The 23449-nt window shown below is 39.5% G+C and overlaps 1 protein-coding gene and 3 long non-coding RNA genes across 6 annotated transcripts in view; 2 read left to right on the top strand and 2 right to left on the bottom strand.

Moving 5' to 3' along the window:
• The window catches only part of LOC120477097 (uncharacterized), a 283701-nt gene extending 280279 nt beyond the window's left edge, over positions 1-3422 (top strand). For both annotated transcript variants that reach the window (XR_016149832.1, XR_016149831.1), the window contains exons 3-4: positions 1129-1228; positions 2233-3422. This is a non-coding gene — a long non-coding RNA (uncharacterized LOC120477097). The remainder of the gene's footprint in view (positions 1-1128; positions 1229-2232) is intronic.
• A 3803-nt stretch (positions 3423-7225) lies between these two features.
• LOC120476720 (uncharacterized) lies at positions 7226-8869 on the bottom strand. Its single transcript, XR_016149697.1, has 2 exons — positions 7581-8869; positions 7226-7455 (listed from the first exon to the last, which is right to left on the bottom strand). It is a non-coding gene; the product is annotated as an uncharacterized LOC120476720 (long non-coding RNA).
• srr (serine racemase) lies at positions 7442-23428 on the top strand. 2 transcript variants are annotated; one of them, XM_089126599.1, is made up of 7 exons: positions 7442-7582; positions 19555-19767; positions 19839-20020; positions 20110-20240; positions 21809-21957; positions 22297-22386; positions 22484-23428. In XM_089126599.1, the coding sequence occupies exons 2-7, from the start codon at positions 19590-19592 to the stop codon at positions 22723-22725; spliced, it is 972 nt and encodes a 323-aa protein (XP_088982725.1). In that variant the 5' UTR covers positions 7442-7582; positions 19555-19589; the 3' UTR covers positions 22726-23428. The 2 variants fall into 2 exon arrangements, with proteins under 2 accessions (XP_088982725.1, XP_088982724.1); XM_089126598.1 differs by lacking the exon at positions 7442-7582 and adding an exon at positions 18459-18548.
• LOC148965206 (uncharacterized) lies at positions 15919-18886 on the bottom strand. The gene is made up of 3 exons (XR_016149696.1): positions 18226-18886; positions 16938-17035; positions 15919-16756 (listed from the first exon to the last, which is right to left on the bottom strand). It is a non-coding gene; the product is annotated as an uncharacterized LOC148965206 (long non-coding RNA).
• Positions 23429-23449: the final 21 nt, after the last annotated feature.

Here is a 23449-nt window from a genome sequence, read left to right as displayed (position 1 = left end):
ACACACATATGTATGGGCTCACTCTGAAGACACAGGAAAAAAATTGTGGGACTGAGGCTCTTGGTGGCGCTATAAAAGAAGAAAACGTGAAATTCCCATTGACTTCAATAGAGTTTTGTGAAATAAAATGCTATACTAAACAAATGCATTGGTGTAATATTACAAAACTCAGTGTGTGCCATAAGCAGCATGCCCTGAAGGTACTCAAAAGATTTTGAGACAGCGCCACCTGTTGGTCAAAAGTCATAATTAATTTCTGAAAACGCTAATAACGTTTGAATAAATGTGCCTATTGCAATGAAACTGATCTTAATAGATTCGTTGGGTTATGCTGAAAACATAGATATCAGGTTTTGCATAATCAGCCAAACTTCCTGTCCGCCATCTTTATTTCTTTGAAAAACCTTCTTTTTCTAACTCCTCCTAGACCGTTTGTCCGATTTTCACGAAAATTGAATCGTATCATCTCCAGACGGTGCCGAATAAAAGTTATGGATTGCGTGACGATAGACAAAACCGTTTTCGTATACCACAGCATCAAATTTGAGGCATGCTGCCAAAATGACTATTTAGGCTTTATCTCTGCAATGCCTTCACATTTTGACACCAAACTTTGTATGTGTCATTGTCACCTCACTCTGACCACATCACATCTATTTCGTAACTGCGCCACCTATTGTTCGAAAGTGATAATCCATTAAATCATCTTATAAGTTAATGTTTATGTGATTTTCTTAGCCATTTGCCCAAAGTTCTCTCAAAATGCCCTTAAATGCTCCTTGCTGCAGTTGGTCTGCCACTCCTTGCCATTTTGGCATATGTTGCCGCTTCTTGCGCTTGGCCCCGGTAATGGCTGCTTGCAGCTATATTTTCTATTCAGTGTTTGTGTCCATTTGTAGCCTGTAAAACTGTAATTCAAATCATAGATTATTATTGATACAGCCTTACTGAACTATACTATATTATTATAATAGTAATATATTTTCACACTGTACAACTTTAGGCTTTTAATTTATTCCATTTCCTTTTATTAACTAGTCTTTAGACTAACTTTCACATTGTCATTTATAGATGTAGAATATTGAGTATTTCTAAAACTAATCTTTTTTTTCTTGTCTTTCCTTACAGAAGGAATGTGTTTGGACCATTACATCCAGTCATCAGAAGCAGAGCTGTGGGACGTGTGGACAGACATTGACTGTAATGATGGACTTCTGCTGATGGACAGGTATGTACATGCTTATGTTTTACTGTGCTAAACATGTAGGTTCCCATCATTTTCTTTTTGGAGGGTGACCCCTTTAAAAAGCAAATGATGGGAACCTAAATAGGTGGGGAAGGGACGGCAGGGCAAAATTTTTAGACAGCTAAATTTTTCATGTATAAAAAAAAAAGCATAACCCCCGCTGTCCATTGTGGCGGGGCTCGGGGGGGGGACCCGAATCATCCCCGCCCCTTCACACATACAGCATTCTCTCGTATCGCGGAGATCTGGCTGGGATCGAACCAGCAACCTCTGAACCCGTGAGGCAGCACCCTTACCTGTGAGCCACAGATCTCTTGCCGATACATGTGCTGGAACTTATATTTCACTCTTCGAGCCCTGCGATTTTACAATAAATCATGCTGAGGTGGGGATCGAACCCACGTCTCCAGTGCAACCCATCAGCCGAGAACGTGTGTTGAGCCACTGCACCACTGAATTTTGTCTGTATCATGTTTTATTTAATATTTATTCAAATGTATCTGAAGGGAGGAATATTACCTTTTTTTGTTGTAATTTCCGCCTACCCAGATCTAAAGTCCCCCCATACCCATATGCAATGCTATAAATGCAAAATTCCAGTGTCATATTACAGAAAACCCTTTGTCATTTCATAAAACACTGTTGAAAGTGGTAAATATTTTAGTGTATGTTGTCTGTGTTATAATAAACAAAAACAAAAAAGACGCTTTTTGATTTTTAGGTTATAAATTCATTTTTGAAAGTGTAGATCTCAGGCCCTGTGTGCTCTAGCACCATGCAGACAGTTTTGGTTGATTCCAGCACATGTCAGCAAACACTGGAAAAAAGAATTATGTCTCTATCATATTGTAAGGAAGAGTTATTCTAAAGCACCCGAAGGGTGGTAAAATACCTTTTTTTTGTCATTCAAGTATCCAAGTTCCCCACCTGACGCTTTTTACTGCCTAATATAACAGACACAGTGTCCTGTGTTTCTCTGCCTTCAGACAGACTCCAGCTTCTCTACATAGGACAAGTGTTTGGAGAATCCTGGATGGAGAGCAGGCATGTGTGCATGAAACCAGAGACCAGATTAATGTGTTCATGTACCCCACCTTGTGGACACTAAGTGTATCTGCATTAATATATGAAAACAGCATGAAGAGGAAAGAGATTTAAAAAAAAAGTCCCTAATCCTGCTCCTGATGAGCCACTTTCCTGAGTTTATCTCCAACCCTGTAAAAAAACGCTCTAGCAGCTGAACAATAAATTGTTGTTTTAATGAACGCTGTTGCTAAACTAAAAAAACAACCACAATGAACCATATCAAACATCACAAATGCCGTGGCTCAGTGGCTAATCATTTGTCTTTCATTCAGTTCTTGGTCCAAATCCCACAGTTGCTAATATTTTTATCACAGAAAACAAAGCCCTCAATAAACTCAAAAGAGTTCAATAAATAAATGGTTGCGTTTGAATCTTAGATTGCCTATGTTAAAATGCATATCCAACAAACTGCACCAAACAACAGATGATATTGTGAAAGCCACGATGGTGCAGTGGTTAAACACAACACATTTTCCAACTCTTCCTAATCAATCACACCTGAATCGACTCATCAGCTCGTTAGTAGAGACTCCAAAACCAGACATATATGGGTCAGATAAGAAAGACGTCGAGGGGTGTGCAATGTTGGTGTGGCTCTTGGAACAGGTTTGTAAAATACTTTTATAGCTCGTAGAAGGAGTCTGTATGTTAACTTGTTGTTTTGGATTAACATCAAAGTGACATTTAATTCTATTTTGTAGCTTGATTGATATCTTACAGATGCTGTTGCATTGGTTTAATTGCTCATAAAATGAGCATGCGTTTTCACCTCCTATGATCTATATTTATTCTATAAACAATCACTTTGTTTCTTTCTGAGATTTGTAGCTTCCTAGGGGAAGTTATTAGTGAAATTTGAAGTGTTTCTGATCGTCTCACTGCTGTCTGTTTGTAGGGATCTCTTGGTTTGAGCTGCTGGAGGTCATGAGGAAAAGCAGTGAGTGACTTTGCATGGAGTATTTTGAGAGGAGCAACCGCCGAACTGTTATGCATCTGAGCCTTTTCCTGACTCAACCTGTTTCTGTTTTGAACTGGCATGTTTTTGACAATGATCTACTTAAGTTTGTGTCCAATAAAATGGTAAATGTGACATTTGTGTGCTGTTCATGATTTCCAGCTGATCTTGGCTTTCTAAACATCAACACCTCCTGTTACTGACTCTGTTGATCAGTCAATTAACTAATTATTCAGATGATGTGTGGCCCACGTGGTTTAGTTTGTCTATTAATTTGGACAAGCTGTGACTGATTTGCAATTTAATGATTGCCAAGATAAAACAGACCAGTTAAGATTTCCTCATTACAAATCCAGTTTATTAATGTATTTGTAGTCTGAATTTTTCAGCATGTGTGTAAGTGGGAATGCCTTTCAAGTGCTGGTTGGTTTCCCCATGAAAGCAACAGCTGAGATTTGAACCTTGATGGAGTGCAGGTACAATCAACAGTAAAGGGGAGTGTCCATAAGCCACGCCCAAAAGGGGGAGTGTCCATAAGCCACGCCCAAAAGGGGAGTGTCCATAAGCCACGCCCAAAAGGGAGGAGTGGCCATAAGCCACGCCCAAAAGGGAGGAGTGTCCATAAGCCACGCCCAAAATGTTGACTTAGGCTTTTTTGTGAAAAATTTTACATGTAATTTTTGGAAAATTTGGACTCCTTTTACATAACCGCTGCTTGAGATTGTCTTGGAAGTCCCAGGGGGAGCGGTTTGGATATGTACTCCCCCCTTCGTGTCCTGCCTTCTCTCATCCTGGTCATGACCTGATCCGCTCAGTTTTGCAGCTTGTCACAGCTCACGACTGGATGTCCTTCACGCAACCATGCTTCACATACCAGGCTGGGGTTTGAACCCAGATCCTTCTGACCCCAGGAGGACATGCTCAGACCACTGAGCCACTGGTACTTCCACTCTTACTTATGAATTTTTGGTAATTTTGTCTTTTTTATTTGTTGAAAAACCATTGAAGCTAAACACCACAAGAGAGAGACTCGAACCTGGGTTGCCCACACCAAGATCAAACACTCAGACCACTGAGCCACCAGCACTTCCACTCTTACTCATCAATTTTTGGTAATTTTGTCTTTTTTATTTGTTGAAAAACCAATGAAACTAAACACCACAAGAGAGAGACTCGAACCTGGGTTGCCCACAACAAGCTCTACCGCTCAGACCACTAAGCCACCAGCACTTCCACTCTTACTCATCAATTTTTGGTAATTTTGTCTTTTTTATTTGTTGAAAAACCAATGAAACTAAACACCACAAGAGAGAGACTCGAACCTGGGTTGCCCACAACAAGATCTACCGCTCAGACCACTAAGCCACCAGCACTTCCACTCTTACTCATCAATTTTTGGTACTTTTGTCTTTTTTATTTGTTGAAAAACCAATGAAACTAAACACCACAAGAGAGAGACTCGAACCTGGATTGCCCACGCCAAGATCTAACGGTCAGACCACTAAGCCACTGGCTCTTCCACTCTTATCTGTCAATTTTTGGTAAATAAAAATGTCCTCATGTGGTGATTTGTGTGAATTACACCTTTGCAAATAGAGTCTAAATAAACTTAAAAATATTTTGCCCACCTATGGTGATTTGTCTGAATTACACCGTTGCAAATCGAGTCTAAATAAACACAAAAGTGTTTCACCTTCTTGTGGTGACATTACCGCAAATCGGCTTAACCCACCTGCCGAGATCTTCGAGAATTACATCGTCTAACGAGCTAGTGTAAATGCGCTACACTTCTGTAAGAGGGTGAGAGGAGAAAAACGAACTTCCAAACAGAACTATTTACACTATCTATGTTCCGTCCTGTCTTCTTTTCAAAATTCAAATAGATATATTTGCAAATAAAAACACCAAAACAATATAAGTCCAAAGAATGTAAAACGGGGGTCGCCCTCCTGTGGTGATTTGTGTGAATTAAACCATTGCAAATCAAGTTTAATAAACATAAAAGAGGGTCGCCCTCTGTGGTGATTTGTGTGAATTAAAATGATGCAAATCAAGTCTAATAAACAGAAAAGTGTTGCGCCCTCCTGTGGTGATTTGTGTGAATTACATCGTCGCAAATCGAGTCTAAATAAACTTACAAACGTTTCGCCCTCCTATGGTGATTTGTGTGAATTACACCGTTGCAAATCGAGTCTAAATAAACATAAAAATGTTTTGCCCTCCTGTGGTGATTTGTGTGAATTACACCGTTTCAAATCAAGCGTAATAAACATGAAAGAGTGTCACCCTCCTGCAGTGATTTGTGTGAATTACACCATTGCAAATCAAATGTAATAAACATAAAAGAGTGTAGACCCTCAGTGGTGATTTCTGTGAATTACACCATTGCAAGTCAAGTCTTATAAACATAAAAGTGTTGCCCCCTCATGCGGTGATTTTAGGCCTAACAAATTCAGTCTTATTACCGCATATCAGCTTAACCCACCTGCGGAGATTTTTGTAAACTACATCGTCTAACGAGCTAGTGTAAATGCGCTACACTTCTGTAAGAGGGTGAGAGGAGAAAAACATAAGAATTTCCAAACAGAACTATTTACACTATCTATGTTCCGTCCTGTCTTCTGTTCAAAATTCAAATAGATATATTTGCAAATAAAAACAACAAAACAATATAAGTCCAATGAATGTAAAAGTGTTTCGCCCTCCTGTGGTGATTTGTGTGAATTACACCGTTGCAAATCGAGTCTAAAAAACATGAGTGCTGCGCCCTCCTGTGGTGATGTGTGTGAATTACACCATTGCAAATCAAGTGTAATAAACTTAAAAGAGTGTCACCCTCCTGTGGTGATTTGTGTGAATTACACCATTGCAAATCAAGTGTAATAAACATAAAAGAGTGTTGCCCTCCAGTGGTGATTTGTGTGAATTACACCATTGCAAATCAAGTGTATAAAACATAAAAGAGTGTATCCCTCCTTTGGTGATTTGTGTGAATTAGACCATTGCACCTCAATTCTAATAAATATAAAAGAGTCGCCCCCTCATGTGGTGATTGTAGGCCTTGCGAATTCAGTCTTATTCCCGAGAATCAGCTTAACCCATCAGCGGAGATCTATGTAAACTACATCGTCTAACGAGCTAGTGTAAATGCGCTACACTTCTGTAAGAGGGTGAGAGGAGAAAAACATAAGAACTTCCAAACAGAACTATTTACACTATCTATGTTCCGTCCTGTCTTCTGTTCAAAATTCAAATAGATATATTTGCAAATAAAAACAACAAAACAATATAAGTCCAATGAACATAAAAGTGTTTCGCCCTCTTGTGGTCATTTGTGTGAATTACACAGTTGCAAATCGAGTCTAAATAAACTTAGAAATGTTTCGCCCTCCTGTGGTGATTTGTGTGAATTACACCGTTGCAAATCAAGTGTAATAAACATAAGAGTGTCGCCCTCCTGTGGTGATTTGTGTGAATTACACCGCTGCAAATCGAGTCTAAAAAACATAAGTGGTGTGCCCTGCTGTGGTGATTTGTGTGAATTACACCGCTGCAAATCGAGTCTAAAAAACATAAGTGGTGTGCCCTCCTGTGGTGATTTGTGTGAATTACACCGCTGCAAATCGAGTCTAAAAAACATAAGTGGTGTGCCCTCCTGTGGTGATTTGTGTGAATTACATATAGAGAGTAAAAGAAAAGTGGTGATTGTGTGAATCACACCGTTGCAAACCGAGTCCGATCGAATCTAAAAAAACATAAGTGTTTCGCCCTCCTGTGGTGATTTGTGTGAATTACACCGCTGCAAATTTCTTCTGTCTTCTCTGTTCTGTCCTTATGTTAAAATACATACATACATAACGTTACACACACACACACACACACACACACACACACACACATATATATATATATATATATATATATACAAAAAACTAGACTTTCTCATTCAAAGGAAATCATTATTTTCTGCACCACAGAGCTTGTCAAACATGTTGCTGCTGTAATTTCACAGGAACTTTAATCCAAAGTCTCAGATGTGATCTGACGAGAGTAAAGTGCAGTTTTCCTCCGCTCCTCAAGGCGGCAGAAGCGGGTTCTCCTTCAGTCTGACGCTTCTGCTGCTTGACAACATGACACTTGATGACAATCACAACAACGCGAGCAGATCCTGCAGATGGGAAGATGACAGCTCTTAATGTCACTTTAACAGCACATATTACAGCTCAACCGCAAATAAAACCGACACAATCAAACGACACATAAATGAGGAACCGAGTACGGCACAAGACTCACCTGTAAGTAACTTTTACTTTAGCATGAAGTCAAGTTCTCTTGTCAGTCGCTATTGTAGCGTTACCTTTTTAATCTTTGAATGAATCGCCCTCTGATATTCACACTGTAAAGTGTAATAAGAAGGACTCAGTTGATATTGCAGTGTTTTCTGGGTGTATGTGAGAGTCAGCAGGAGTTGTGTCTTGTGTGAAGCTCTGATGTTGTCCTGTTGCTTCCTGCTTTTATTCTACTTCCTGTTATGACTGGGATCTGAGAGTGAAAACTGCCTTTAGAATGGTATGCAATTAAAATGTCACAGTATTACTACAAGCATGAAACAATACAAGTAAAGAGCAGTGACTAGACACTTTGCAATTGGTTTTCTTTGCATAGCATTTCTAATATTGTTCTGATGTTTTGTAGGTTTGGCTTTCTGTGAATGGGGAGTTAGTTTTTAGTTCTGTGTGTTCAGTGTTTTTATAATTGTGTGTGGCCTGTAAGACAGTGATTAAGTTGAATCTCTAGTTGTTGTTACATGTATAAGATTCAAATGAATCGTCCTCTGATTTATGTGTAGTGAAGTAGAATAATAAGCAATTGTTTCTAGTCTCTTTTGTTATTAGTTGTCTTACTTTATGTAATAATAATCTAGCGGATTGATGCGTGTTAATAGAATCAGTTGATGTGTGTGTGTGTGAAGTGTGTGTCTGCTGCTTGTATTGTATCGTAGAGATGCAGTGCCTTTCTTCTAATGAAAACTGTCAGGATCAATCCTTGTGCAGGAACATGTCTTTTAGGGTTACTGTTGTGTGAAGGAAGGTTTCATCTTAAAGTTATAACTCCACTTGGGCAGTTCTTTACAGTGTACATGTTTAAGCATCAAGCGTCAGCGCTCGCACCGAAGGCTTTATTTCTATTCAGTGTTTGTGTCCATTTGTAGCCTGTAAAACTGTAATTCAAATCATAGATTATTATTGATACAGCCTTACTGAACTATACTATATTATTATAATAGTAATATATTTTCACACTGTACAACTTTAGGCTTTTAATTTATTCCATTTCCTTTTATTAACTAGTCTTTAGACTAACTTTCACATTGTCATTTATAGATGTAGAATATTGAGTATTTCTAAAACTAATCTTTTTTTTTCTTGTCTTTCCTTACAGAAGGAATGTGTTTGGACCATTACATCCAGTCATCAGAAGCAGAGCTGTGGGACGTGTGGACAGACATTGACTGTAATGATGGACTTCTGCTGATGGACAGGTATGTACATGCTTATGTTTTACTGTGCTAAACATGTAGGTTCCCATCATTTTCTTTTTGGAGGGTGACCCCTTTAAAAAGCAAATGATGGGAACCTAAATAGGTGGGGAAGGGACGGCAGGGCAAAATTTTTAGACAGCTAAATTTTTAATGTATAAAAAAAGCATAACCCCTGCTGTCCATTGTGGCGGGGCTCGGGGGGGGACCCGAATCATCCCCGCCCCTTCACACATACAGCATTCTCTCGTATCGCGGAGATCTGGCTGGGATCGAACCAGCAACCTCTGAACCCGTGAGGCAGCGCCCTTACCTGTGAGCCACAGATCTCTTGCTGATACATGTGCTGGAACTTATATTTCACTCTTCGAGCCCTGCGATTTTACAATAAATCATGCTGAGGTGGGGATCGAACCCACGTCTCCAGTGCAACCCATCAGCCGAGAACGTGTGTTGAGCCACTGCACCACTGAATTTTGTCTGTATCATGTTTTATTTAATATTTATTCAAATGTATCTGAAGGGAGGAATATTACCTTTTTTTGTTGTAATTTCCGCCTACCCAGATCTAAAGTCCCCCCATACCCATATGCAATGCTATAAATGCAAAATTCCAGTGTCATATTACAGAAAACCCTTTGTCATTTCATAAAACACTGTTGAAAGTGGTAAATATTTTAGTGTATGTTGTCTGTGTTATAATAAACAAAACAAAAAAAGACGCTTTTTGATTTTTAGGTTATAAATTCATTTTTGAAAGTGTAGATCTCAGGCCCTGTGTGCTCTAGCACCATGCAGACAGTTTTGGTTGATTCCAGCACATGTCAGCAAACACTGGAAAAAAGAATTATGTCTCTATCATATTGTAAGGAAGAGTTATTCTAAAGCACCCGAAGGGTGGTAAAATACCTTTTTTTTGTCATTCAAGTATCCAAGTTCCCCACCTGACGCTTTTTACTGCCTAATATAACAGACACAGTGTCCTGTGTTTCTCTGCCTTCAGACAGACTCCAGCTTCTCTACATAGGACAAGTGTTTGGAGAATCCTGGATGGAGAGCAGGCATGTGTGCATGAAACCAGAGACCAGATTAATGTGTTCATGTACCCCACCTTGTGGACACTAAGTGTATCTGCATTAATATATGAAAACAGCATGAAGAGGAAAGAGATTTAAAAAAAAAGTCCCTAATCCTTCTCCTGATGAGCCACTTTCCTGAGTTTATCTCCAACCCTGTAAAAAAACGCTCTAGCAGCTGAACAATAAATTGTTGTTTTAATGAATGCTGTTGCTAAACTAAAAAAACAACCACAATGAACCATATCAAACATCACAAATGCCGTGGCTCAGTGGCTAATCATTTGTCTTTCATTCAGTTCTTGGTCCAAATCCCACAGTTGCTAATATTTTTATCACAGAAAACAAAGCCCTCAATAAACTCAAAAGAGTTCAATAAATAAATGGTTGCGTTTGAATCTTAGATTGCCTATGTTAAAATGCATATCCAACAAACTGCACCAAACAACAGATGATATTGTGAAAGCCACGATGGTGCAGTGGTTAAACACAACACATTTTCCAACTCTTCCTAATCAATCACACCTGAATCGACTCATCAGCTCGTTAGTAGAGACTCCAAAACCAGACATATATGGGTCAGATAAGAAAGACGTCGAGGGGTGTGCAATGTTGGTGTGGCTCTTGGAACAGGTTTGTAAAATACTTGTATAGCTCGTAGAAGGAGTCTGTATGTTAACTTGTTGTTTTGGATTAACATCAAAGTGACATTTAATTCTATTTTGTAGCTTGATTGATATCTTACAGATGCTGTTGCATTGGTTTAATTGCTCATAAAATGAGCATGCGTTTTCACCTCCTATGATCTATATTTATTCTATAAACAATCACTTTGTTTCTTTCTGAGATTTGTAGCTTCCTAGGGGAAGTTATTAGTGAAATTTGAAGTGTTTCTAAATGTCTCACTGCTGTCTGTTTGTAGGGATCTCTTGGTTTGAGCTGCTGGAGGTCATGAGGAAAAGCAGTGAGTGACTTTGCATGGAGTATTTTGAGAGGAGCAACCGCCGAACTGTTATGCATCTGAGCCTTTTCCTGACTCAACCTGTTTCTGTTTTGAACTGGCATGTTTTTGACAATGATCTACTTAAGTTTGTGTCCAATAAAATGGTAAATGTGACATTTGTGTGCTGTTCATGATTTCCAGCTGATCTTGGCTTTCTAAACATCAACACCTCCTGTTACTGACTCTGTTGATCAGTCAATTAACTAATTATTCAGATGATGTGTGGCCCACGTGGTTTAGTTTGTCTATTAATTTGGACAAGCTGTGACTGATTTGCAATTTAATGATTGCCAAGATAAAACAGACCAGTTAAGATTTCCTCATTACAAATCCAGTTTATTAATGTATTTGTAGTCTGAATTTTTCAGCATGTGTGTAAGTGGGAATGCCTTTCAAGTGCTGGTTGGTTTCCCCATGAAAGCAACAGCTGAGATTTGAACCTTGATGGAGTGCAGGTACAATCAACAGTAAAGGGGAGTGTCCATAAGCCACGCCCAAAAGGGGGAGTGTCCATAAGCCACGCCCAAAGGGGGAGTGTCCATAAGCCACGCCCAAAAGGGGGAGTGTCCATAAGCCACGCCCAAAAGGGGAGTGTCCATAAGCCACGCCCAAAAGGGAGGAGTGGCCATAAGCCACGCCCAAAAGGGAGGAGTGTCCATAAGCCACGCCCAAAATGTTGACTTAGGCTTTTTTGTGAAAAATTTTACATGTAATTTTTGGAAAATTTGGACTCCTTTTACATAACCGCTGCTTGAGATTGTCTTGGAAGTCCCAGGGGGAGCGGTTTGGATATGTACTCCCCCCTTCGTGTCCTGCCTTCTCTCATCCTGGTCATGACCTGATCCGCTCAGTTTTGCAGCTTGTCACAGCTCACGACTGGATGTCCTTCACGCAACCATGCTTCACATACCAGGCTGGGGTTTGAACCCAGATCCTTCTGACCCCAGGAGGACATGCTCAGACCACTGAGCCACTGGTACTTCCACTCTTACTTATGAATTTTTGGTAATTTTGTCTTTTTTATTTGTTGAAAAACCATTGAAGCTAAACACCACAAGAGAGAGACTCGATCCTGGGTTGCCCACACCAAGATCAAACACTCAGACCACTGAGCCACCAGCACTTCCACTCTTACTCACCAATTTTTGGTAATTTTGTCTTTTTTATTTGTTGATAAACCAATGAAACTAAACACCACAAGAGAGAGACTCGAACCTGGGTTGCCCACAACAAGCTCTACCGCTCAGACCACTAAGCCACCAGCACTTCCACTCTTACTCATCAATTTTTGGTAATTTTGTCTTTTTTATTTGTTGAAAAACCAATGAAACTAAACACCACAAGAGAGAGACTCGAACCTGGGTTGCCCACATCAAGATCTACCGCTCAGACCACTAAGCCACCAGCACTTCCACTCTTACTCATCAATTTTTGGTACTTTTGTCTTTTTTATTTGTTGAAAAACCAATGAAACTAAACACCACAAGAGAGAGACTCGAACCTGGGTTGCCCACATCAAGATCTACCGCTCAGACCACTAAGCCACCAGCACTTCCACTCTTACTCATCAATTTTTGGTACTTTTGTCTTTTTTATTTGTTGAAAAACCAATGAAACTAAACACCACAAGAGAGATTTGAACCTGGATTGCCCACGCCAAGATCTAACGGTCAGACCACTAAGCCACTGGCTCTTCCGCTCTTATCTGTCAATTTTTGGTAAATAAAAATGTCCTCATGTGGTGATTTGTGTGAATTACACCTTTGCAAATAGAGTCTAAATAAACTTAAAAATATTTTGCCCACCTATGGTGATTTGTCTGAATTACACCGTTGCAAATCGAGTCTAAATAAACACAAAAGTGTTTCACCTTCTTGTGGTGACATTACCGCAAATCGGCTTAACCCACCTGCCGAGATCTTTGTGAATTACATCGTCTAACGAGCTAGTGTAAATGCGCTACACTTCTGTAAGAGGGTGAGAGGAGAAAAACGAACTTCCAAACAGAACTATTTACACTATCTATGTTCCGTCCTGCCTTCTTTTCAAAATTCAAATAGATATATTTGCAAATAAAAACACCAAAACAATATAAGTCCAAAGAATGTAAAACGGGGGTCGCCCTCCTGTGGTGATTTGTGTGAATTAAACCATTGCAAATCAAGTTTAATAAACATAAAAGAGGGTCGCCCTCTGTGGTGATTTGTGTGAATTAAAATGATGCAAATCAAGTCTAATAAACAGAAAAGTGTTGCGCCCTCCTGTGGTGATTTGTGTGAATTACATCGTCGCAAATCGAGTCTAAATAAACTTACAAACGTTTCGCCCTCCTATGGTGATTTGTGTGAATTACACCGTTGCAAATCGAGTCTAAATAAACATAAAAATGTTTTGCCCTCCTGTGGTGATTTGTGTGAATTACACCGTTTCAAATCAAGCGTAATAAACATGAAAGAGTGTCACCCTCCTGCAGTGATTTGTGTGAATTACACCATTGCAAATCAAATGTAATAAACATAAAAGAGTGTAGACCCTCAGTGGTGATTTCTGTGAATTACACCATTGCAAGTCAAGTCTTATAAACATAAAAGTGTTGCCCCCTCATGCGGTGATTTTAGGCCTAACAAATTCAGTCTTATTACCGCATATCAGCTTAACCCACCTGCGGAGATTTTTGTAAACTACATCGTCTAACGAGCTAGTGTAAATGCGCTACACTTCTGTAAGAGGGTGAGAGGAGAAAAACATAAGAACTTCCAAACAGAACTATTTACACTATCTATGTTCCGTCCTGTCTTCTGTTCAAAATTCAAATAGATATATTTGCAAATAAAAACAACAAAACAATATAAGTCCAATGAATGTAAAAGTGTTTCGCCCTCCTGTGGTGATTTGTGTGAATTACACCGTTGCAAATCGAGTCTAAATAAACTTAAAAATGTTTCGCCCTCCTGTGGTGATTTGTGTGAATTACACCGTTGCAAATCGAGTCTAAATGAACATAAAAGTGTTTCGCCCTCTTGTGGTCATTTGTGTGAATTACACAGTTGCAAATCGAGTCTAAATAAACTTAGAAATGTTTCGCCCTCCTGTGGTGATTTGTGTGAATTACACCGTTGCAAATCAAGTGTAATAAACATAAAAGAGTGTCGCCCTCCTGTGGTGATTTGTGTGAATTACACCGTTGCAAATCAAGTGTAATAAACATAAAAGAGTGTCGCCCTCCTGTGGTGATTTGTGTGAATTACACCATTGCAAATCAATTGTAATAAAAATAAAAGAGTGTCACCCTCCTGTGGTGATTTGTGTGAATTACACCATTGGAGACTGTACTGGTTTCCTTCTCCTTCAAGCACCTGCTGCTCACACACACTCCCATCACAGAGACCTCTGAACCCGTGAGGCAGCGCTCTTACCTGTGAGCCACAGATATCTTTCAAGACATGTGCTGGAACTTATATTTCAGTGTTTCCTGAGAGTTTCCAATAAAGCAGTTAAAGTGAGAGTTGAACCCATGTTTTCATCACAGTCTTGTCCTCAGAGAGTGTTTATCCACTCAACCATGGATTTTACAACAACAACTGGTTTTGGGGACTCCTTGTCTAATGAGAACAAGTGAAAGTCAGCAATAGTGTGATTTGAACTCAGAACACTGTGATTGAAATGGTGTTTTCCCCCAAAAGGGGGCGTTACCCTTCGATGACGCAAAAGTGGCGTTGGTCTATCACATCTGAGACTTTGGATTAAAGTTCCTGTAAAATTGCAGCAGCAACATGTTTGACAAGCTCTGTGGTGCAGAAAATAATGATTTGCTTTTGAATAAGAAAGCCTAGTTTTTTTTTTATGTATGTATGTGTGTGTGTAACGTTATGTATGTATTTTAACAGAAGGACAGAACAGAGAGGACAGAAGAAATTTGCAGCGGTGTAATTCACACAAATCACCACAGGAGGGCGAAACACTTATGTTTTTTAGATTCGATCGGACTCGGTTCGCAACGGTGTAGTCTCGCGTAGCCAGACCTTCAGACTGACGGCTGAAGGTCTGGAATTCATAGCAGCTTTCTTTGGCCAAGGCCCGCCCATAAGGCCGTTTGACCGACATGTCAAACAACCAATTACAGTTCGTTTCATTCAGCGTCACGTTTCGGGGCGTGGAAATGTCCCCACAACATCAGACCGGCGTGCAACAAGTCAGTCAGACTCAGCAGCAGTCACCGGAGGCGCTCGTTAACAACGGTCCGCGTTATTAAATTCACCCACAAACTCGCGCTCATGTCCATCTTATGCCCGCTTTGTCACACGGCCAGTTCAACCTCGTATAAATCAGGTTATGTGTTTAAATCACGTGCTCACGAGCGCTCACTCAGACACACTGTACCCGGCGCTGCTTGTGCGTCACAGTTATGTTCATAAAGCGCTCCCCGTTCACAGTAACCGGCTCGTCTCATTCAAAACAGCCAGGTGTAACGTTAGCTGTCAGCGAGCCGCCGCACATTGAATACTCGCAGTCAAACGTTTCTTATGCACCTTATAATCCAGTGTGCGCATATATGAATACTGAATCGGCCAGCTGCGATGTCAGCGTCTGTTGTTTCATGTTTGCCCACAAACACGGCTGATATCCCCTTCGCAATTAAGTACTTCACTTGATCTTCCATAATCGATAGGAGGGGACATACAACTACGTTTAGCTGATCTTGATTAATGCTCATTGTCACTCATAAACTCAACAGTTTTTCTTCCGCAATCACACTTCTGCGCTGTTTCCCGGCGGACCGAAAATAAACGCGACACTGACGCCCCCCGGAAATCCGATAAAATTCAACCAATCAGATGACGACTTCGACATTCCTGAAGTGTTTCCAGTTAAGTGTACCATATGCATCAGACGTTTAGCCAACGTTCCGTGGGCGTGACGTCTGAGGCTGAGACTAGCAACGGTGTAATTCACACAAATCATCACTTTTCTTTTACTCTCTATATGTAATTCACACAAATCACCACAGGAGGGCACAGTTTTTTAGACTTTATTTGCAACGGTGTGATTCATACAAATCACCACAGGAGGGCATTCATATAGAAAGACGATAGGACAACACAATTCACAACACACACACACACACACTGATACAGTTGATACAAAGAATAACTTAAAAATAAAAACATTTTTTTATAAGAATAGATCTGAGTAGTCAATGAATTATTAATCAATGACGATAATCTTTTACATACGCTAAGAACTTTAAACTTGAAATCTAAAACAACATAATTGACTCACAGGCTCAGCGTATAGTTGTCAACCTCACCAACCAGAAAGTCCTGTTTCAGATCCATGTTTGTTAAAGTTATTCATCATTTAACACACAACTCTGGATCAAACCGGTTGAAAATGCTCTTCATCTCGGCAGACTCAGTGGCTCAGGAGAGAAAGAGTTGTGTTTCAATCACAGCGTCCTGAGTTCAAGTCCCACTATTGCTGACTTTCAATAGTTCTCATTAGACAAGGGGCCCCAAAACCAGCTGTCAACGTGAAATCCATGATGGGCGAGCGGATAAACACACACTCTCTGAGGACACGACTGATGAAGACGTGGGTTCGAATCTCACTTTAACTGCTTTATTGGAAACTCTCAGGATAACAGTGAAATATAAGTTCCAGCACATCATCAGCAAGAGATCTGTGGCTCACAGGTAAGAGCGCTGCCTCACGGGTTCAGAGGTTGCTGGTTCGATCCCAGCTAGATCTCCGCGATAGGAGTGGATGTTGTGTGAGTGGCGCGCCCAAAGGAGGGGGATACCAGTACGGTCTCCCCCCGGAGCTTCCGGGACAGTCAGCAGCAGGGGTTATGCTTTTTGGAAACAAGGAAAAAAAATATATTTTTTTTTTTTTTTATATAAAAATTTCGCCTCCTCGTCCCTTCCCCACCCGCTTAGGTTCCCATCATTTGCTTTTCAAAGGGGGAGGCCCTTCAAAAAGAAAATGATGGGAACCTACATGTTTAGCACAGTAAAACATAAGCATGTACATACCTGTCCATCAGCAGAAGTCCATCATTAGAGTCAATGTCTGTCCACACGTCCCACAGCTCTGCTTCTGATGACTGGACACTCCAAACACATCCCGTGTCCTGTAGAGGAAATACAGACACAGACATTACTACATACTGAATAACATTCAACTTAAGTTCATCTAAATAAAAGTAGACTGACTACTAAAAAACAAGTCTTAAATCTGTGTGAAAATATGTTGCAAAGTACATGAAAATGATGCTATGATTTGACACAAACACTGAATAAGGAAAAGGCCTTCTTTCGGGTGGAAATAAGGCTTTTTCCCTATTCAGAGTTTGTGTCCATTTGTAGGCTGTAAAACTAATTCAAATCGTAGCATCATTTTCATATACTTTGCAACATATTTTCAGTGTGAGAGCTGATGCTTAAACATGTACACTGTAAAGAACTGCCCAAGTGGAGTTACAACTTTAAGATGAAACCTTCCTTCATACAACAGTAATCCTAAAAGACATGTTCCTGCACAAGGATTGATCCTGACAGTTTTCATTAGAAGAAAAGCACTGCATCTCTACGATACAATACAAGCAGCAGACACACACTTCACACACACACTTCACACACACACACACACACACACACACACACACCAACTGATTCTATTAACAAGCATCAATCCACTAGATTATTACATACAGTAAGACAACTAATAACAAAAGAGACTAGAAACAATTGCTTATTATTCTACTTCACTACACATAAATCAGAGGACGATTCATTTGAATCTTATACATGTAACAACAACTAGAGATTCAACTTAATCACTGTCTTACAGGCCACACACAATTATAAAAACACTGAACACACAGAACTAAAAACTAACTCCCCATTCACAGAAAGCCAAACCTACAAAACATCAGAACAATATTAGAAATGCTATGCAAAGAAAACCAATTGCAAAGTGTCTAGTCACTGCTCTTTACTTGTATTGTTTCATGCTTGTAGTAATACTGTGACATTTTAATTGCATACCATTCTAAAGGCAGTTTTCACTCTCAGATCCCAGTCATAACAGGAAGTAGAATAAAAGCAGGAAGCAACAGGAGAACATCAGAGCTTCACACAAGACACAACTCCTGCTGACTCTCACATACACCCAGAAAACACTGCAATATCAACTGAGTCCTTCTTATTACACTTTACAGTGTGAATATCAGAGGGCGATTCATTCAAAGATTAAAAAGGTAACGCTACAATAGCGACTGACAAGAGAACTTGACTTCATGCTAAAGTAAAAGTTACTTACAGGTGAGTCTTGTGCCGTACTCGGTTCCTCATTTATGTGTCGTTTGATTGCGTCGGTTTTATTTGCGGTTGAGCTGTAATATGTGCTGTTAAAGTGACATTAAGAGCTGTCATCTTCCCATCTGCAGGATCTGCTCGCGTTGTTGTGATTGTCATCAAGTGTCATGTTGTCAAGCAGCAGAAGCGTCAGACTGAAGGAGAACCCGCTTCTGCCGCCTTGAGGAGCGGAGGAAAACTGCACTTTACTCTCGTCAGATCACATCTGAGACTTTGGATTAAAGTTCCTGTGAAATTACAGCAGCAACATGTTTGACAAGCTCTGTGGTGCAGAAAATAATGATTTCCTTTGAATGAGAAAGTCTAGTTTTTTGTATATATATATATATATATATGTGTGTGTGTGTGTGTGTAACGTTATGTATGTATTTTAACATAAGGACAGAACAGAGAAGACAGAAGAAATTTGCAGCGGTGTAATTCACACAAATCACCACAGGAGGGCGAAACACTTATGTTTTTTAGATTCGATCGGACTCGGTTTGCAACGGTGTGATTCACACAATCACCACTTTTCTTTTACTCTCTATATTATACTTAATTTTCTTGAACATATGTAGGCTACATAGGTCATTTAAATATCTTTCAATGGTGTATAGATGGGGGATCCTCAAAATGAGGTGCCCGATTGGACTTGTTAATTAAAAAAACAACAATAATCATACAATAATTATTTTGAAATAATAATAAAGTATATGTGTAACCGGTTCAGCTACCCCTCTGCGTTGTGTTGTGCGGTGGAGGCAATGAATAAAGACTGGAGCCGAAATTGCTGATTCAATGACTCTTTTATCTGTGAAGCACCAAGTTGGGAAAATGCAGTTAAATTGTTGCAGGCTGTGTAATAAAGCCAGCTCCTGCATGTATGCTCATTTGTGTCCCAACAAAACACAGATTAATGAATTAATAACTCTTTTTTTCACTTTTAACTAACTTTATAACAGGAGTGCAAGAAACACACACCTCGCTCTGCTCAGACCTCCCGCGGACTGAAGCGAGAGCGCGCGCAATGCGACAATGACGTCACAACCGCGACGAACTCAAAACTCATAAAAATACAAAAATGAATAAATTTTCCTTTTCTCACATATGGATATTGATTTCTAACAGAAACCATAAGGATTTTGTGTGAATAAAAAAAAAAAACTAGTTACAAATTAATACTCGTTATATTATTCAAAATAAATATGAATTATATATATATATATATATATATATGTATATATATATTAATGAATGTTTACTTTGATTTTGTATGTTATTTATCCATCAGCAATCTAGGAAGGTTTGACTGATCGCCTAAGAGCAATGGGAGAAGTGTCAGCAGACAGCATTACAGTAGAGATGCTCAGAGAGGCCTGTGGGACTGTGAGATTCAGCCCGCTGGATGTGATCAACACACCAATGATCCCATGGTGCCAAACCACTCTGCCGCTCAAAACATCCAGCGAAATTCACATCAAACTGGAGAACATGCAGAGGACAGGTTGGTTTGTGTCTGTTTGATTTGGTTATTGTAGCATACAATTTTTTAAACGTGTCTTTCCTTGTCTGCAGGTTCTTTTAAAATAAGAGGTGTTGCAAACCAGTTTGCCAAGAGACTCAAAGGGGACAATTTTGTGACCATGTCTGCTGGGAATTATGGGAAGTCTTTTGCGTATGCATGTAAGCATTATGGATCCAAAGGCAAAGTGGTGATGCCAGAAACTGCCCCCATCTCCAGATCTCTGCTGATACAAGTATTACACACTTTATTTAATACACTTTGCAGATGCACTTCTTTTCTTTATTAAATCTTAACGAAACAAAACCTGTCAAACATTTATAGAGTTTGGGAGTTGAGGTTGAAAGAGCGCCAACTACTCATCTAATGGATGTTGTTAACCGATGTGTTCAAGAGGACGGCATGACTTTCCTACATTCCTACGATGATTCGGACCTTATCGCTGGACATGCCAGGTTAAATACATGTCTGGGATTTAAAGAAATATCATCCAAAGTATGAAAATCCTGTTACTTACCCTCATGTCATACCAAACCTGCCTGACTTTCTTTAGTTTTACACAACAGGAGGTATTTTGAGGAATGTTCTATGCTTTTTCCTCTATAGAGAAATTGAATGATGACTGTGACCAGTGTCGGGGAAAGTTACTTCTAAAAAGTAATGAGTTACAAATTACGCTACTCCCTAAAAAGTAACTAATTGTGATCTTTTTATGGTAAGTAATGTGCAATGTTAGCCTGGTTAAAACCAGACCATTCTCAGTTGTAACTGAGTTATGGTCTGGCAAAGCGTCATAGACAAATCATTTCCAGTGGGGCATCACCAAAGGACGTCGCGGTAGACCTAAAACCAATCGGAGCGATGAAGGAGATGACGTATGCAGAGCGGCGGCCAGCGGAGAAACATCTCCAAGTGTTGTTCTTTGCTCAGTTTTTTAACAAAAAGGAAATGTTCAAATCACTTAAAACAGAAGCGATTGCTTATTCGAACGAGTGATATTCGACGGCGGCATCCATCTTTGTAATGTAGGCTACAAAATCTACTTCCAAATCCCAGCGCTGTCGTCATCGTGTAAAGCCCGCCCCAACCTTTCTGATTGGTGCCGTGATTTCGACGGATTTCAAATAAGTAACTTGCGTTATTATTTGAAAAAGTAACTCAGATATTTTGTAAATTAAAAAGGTAATTTGTAGGGTTGGGTATCGTTTGAATTTGAACGATTCTGATTCCGATTCCTTGTTTCGATTCCGATTCCTAACGATTCTCGATTTCGATTCTTTTAAGAGGCAGGGTCAAAAAAGTTTAGCTAACCTTGCTAACCAACAGTCTTTTTGAAGGAAATACTCCTGTCACAAATACTTGTCACAAATTTTGCATTTTGCCGAGATTTCGTTAATTTTTAGAAAAGAGAAGCCACACTTTGGACCGCTGACGTAAGCTACTCATGTTCGACTCGCGCGGTTATGCCAATACTTCCGGTAGACGCTTCTTCGTTGGTGTTGTTCAGCGGTTTCTTCTTCCGCTCGGCGGACTGTGAATATCGAAACTAGGAATTGAAATTTAAACTTTTGAACGATTCCGGGAAAAACGAAAAGTTAGTCCCGGTTCCAATCGATACTCGATTCTCGATACCCAACCCTAGTAATTTGTTACTTTACTTGTTACTTGAAAAAGTAATCTGAATATGTAACTCATTCTATTTGTAATTCCTTATCCCCAACAGTAACTGTGACGGCCAAGCTCCAAAAAGAACATTAAAGTTATCATAAATGTAGTATCAGCATTAATGAAATTTTTATGGAAAAGAGCTGTGTGAACCTGTCCACAATCTACTTTTGGGTTGCAAAAACTAGAAAGTAATGCCATACAGGTTTGAAAGTCTTCAGAGTTGGTAAGTGATGATGGGATTTTAATTTTGCATCAAATAACCCCAAACTCACCATCATGACGAATTGAACACATGCATCAATAATAGATTGTATTATAATTGGTTCACTCATGCTAGTGTCTTTTCCAATGATAGCTTAGGTTTTGAGATCCTGGAGGTTGTGCCCTGTCCAGATGTGGTGGTGGTTTGCTGTGGTGGAGGAGGGTTACTTGCTGGTGTGGCAGCCGCCGTCAAACTAACTGGTTGTGAGAACACAAAGATCTATGGAGTGGAACCAGAAGAAGGTAAAAATGCCAAGTGATTTTTGAGAGTCGCGCTCAAGAAATGTCGCCAATTGAGAAATGTTGCCTTGGAAAATAGCTGAAATAAAATTTCAATTTACAAATAATGACAATTTTCCTATGGGTGGAAGTCTCAGGACCAAAAAATGTTCGTCCAATCATTGCATTCGGACGGAACGTAATGATGGTCATCAGCACAGTCAGTGAGGCCTTTTCCAGTTCCTCCTGAACCAAAACAACGAGCTTATGCTGTGTTTTCCGTAATTACATGATAGCAACCTGTGACCTTCTTATCAGAGTTGTTCCAAGTGCACATTGTTAAATCTTCTTGATTTTCAACAGCTTGTACAATGTACAAGAGCTTCATTGAGAAGAAGCCTGTTGGCATGGATGCTAAAAGCATCGCTTCGGGGCTAGCGCCACCATTTGCAGGTATGAAATGAAACTTTACGGCAGAAGTTTACATTATTTAAGATTCAGGATTTTTATTTGAGCTAATCGAAACTTGTATGTTGGGATTGAACCTCAGGTACCTTGCCGTATGAGCTTTGTCAGAAGCACGTGGAGGACATCGTGCTGGTGACCGACGAGGAGATCAAATCTGCCGTTTCCACGCTTTATAAGGCTGGTCTCGTTGTTGAACCTTCAGGTACTGCGGCGTTCGCTGCCGTCGCCAATGACAAAATACCAGACATCAGGGACAAGAGTGTGGTGGTCATTCTCAGCGGAGGAAACATTGGCAAAGACGAGTTTAGCAACTTCCCGGACTAAGCACAAGTCAACTCTTTTTCACAGTGGCCTCCAGAAAATCATTGTATTAAAAAAAGCTGTTATAGAAAATGTCTTCTTTTTTCTTTCTCCTGTTGTCGATAAATTTTCTTCTTACAATCGCTTGTTTTATGATTAAATACATGAATAATAATTTAAAAGTGCAAAACACTAAAATTTTACAATAAACAATTATTCATATTATTAGATATTAATAACTGTAATGGTCATCATAAAAAAGCGATTATCGTCAAAGCAATAGAATACAATTTTAGGTTTTAAATCACTCCTCTTCTAGTTTATTTTCTAGTTTTTGTTTCTTTTTTCATTGTAATTTGATAACTTGCCTAATATGCCGATTGTGTTGTCTAATCTCTTTTTAACATTTGTAATATAATTAATATACACGACTGTAGTATCTTTTTGCATATTTAACATACTGGAGGTATGAAATAAGTATGTTAGACATAACAAAATTTGGCTTTTTCAATTAAAGTAAACATGCATATGAAATATATGATATATATATGCTGTTATGAAGGACTAACAATTCCTATTAAATGTACAGTTTATTTATCAAGGTATAAATAAAAAGTAATCTCTGTGATGAATTGCTTGTGTAAGTCACTTTAGATGAAAGTGTTTGCTAAATACATGAATGTAACCACTTTTTAGATAATCTCACCAGCTCACATATCTGCATTAAAGAAAGTTAACAATATTACAA

The sequence above is a fragment of the Pimephales promelas genome, chromosome 24, assembly GCF_988280905.1.
Source record: "Pimephales promelas chromosome 24, fPimPro1.hap1.1, whole genome shotgun sequence".
Taxonomy (NCBI): Eukaryota; Metazoa; Chordata; class Actinopteri; order Cypriniformes; family Leuciscidae; genus Pimephales; species Pimephales promelas.
Note: the sequence above shows the minus strand (reverse complement) of the source record. Positions and strands in the feature narration are given on the sequence as shown.

Bases quoted from the DNA above. Each gene is read 5' to 3' on its own strand.
- srr (XM_089126599.1), top strand. From the start codon at position 19,590: ATGGGAGAAGTGTCAGCAGACAGCATTACAGTAGAGATGCTCAGAGAG. The intron at 20,021-20,109 runs GTATTACACACT...AAACATTTATAG, and splicing joins CCAGATCTCTGCTGATACAA to AGTTTGGGAGTTGAGGTTGA. The intron at 21,958-22,296 runs GTAAAAATGCCA...GATTTTCAACAG, and splicing joins TGGAGTGGAACCAGAAGAAG to CTTGTACAATGTACAAGAGC.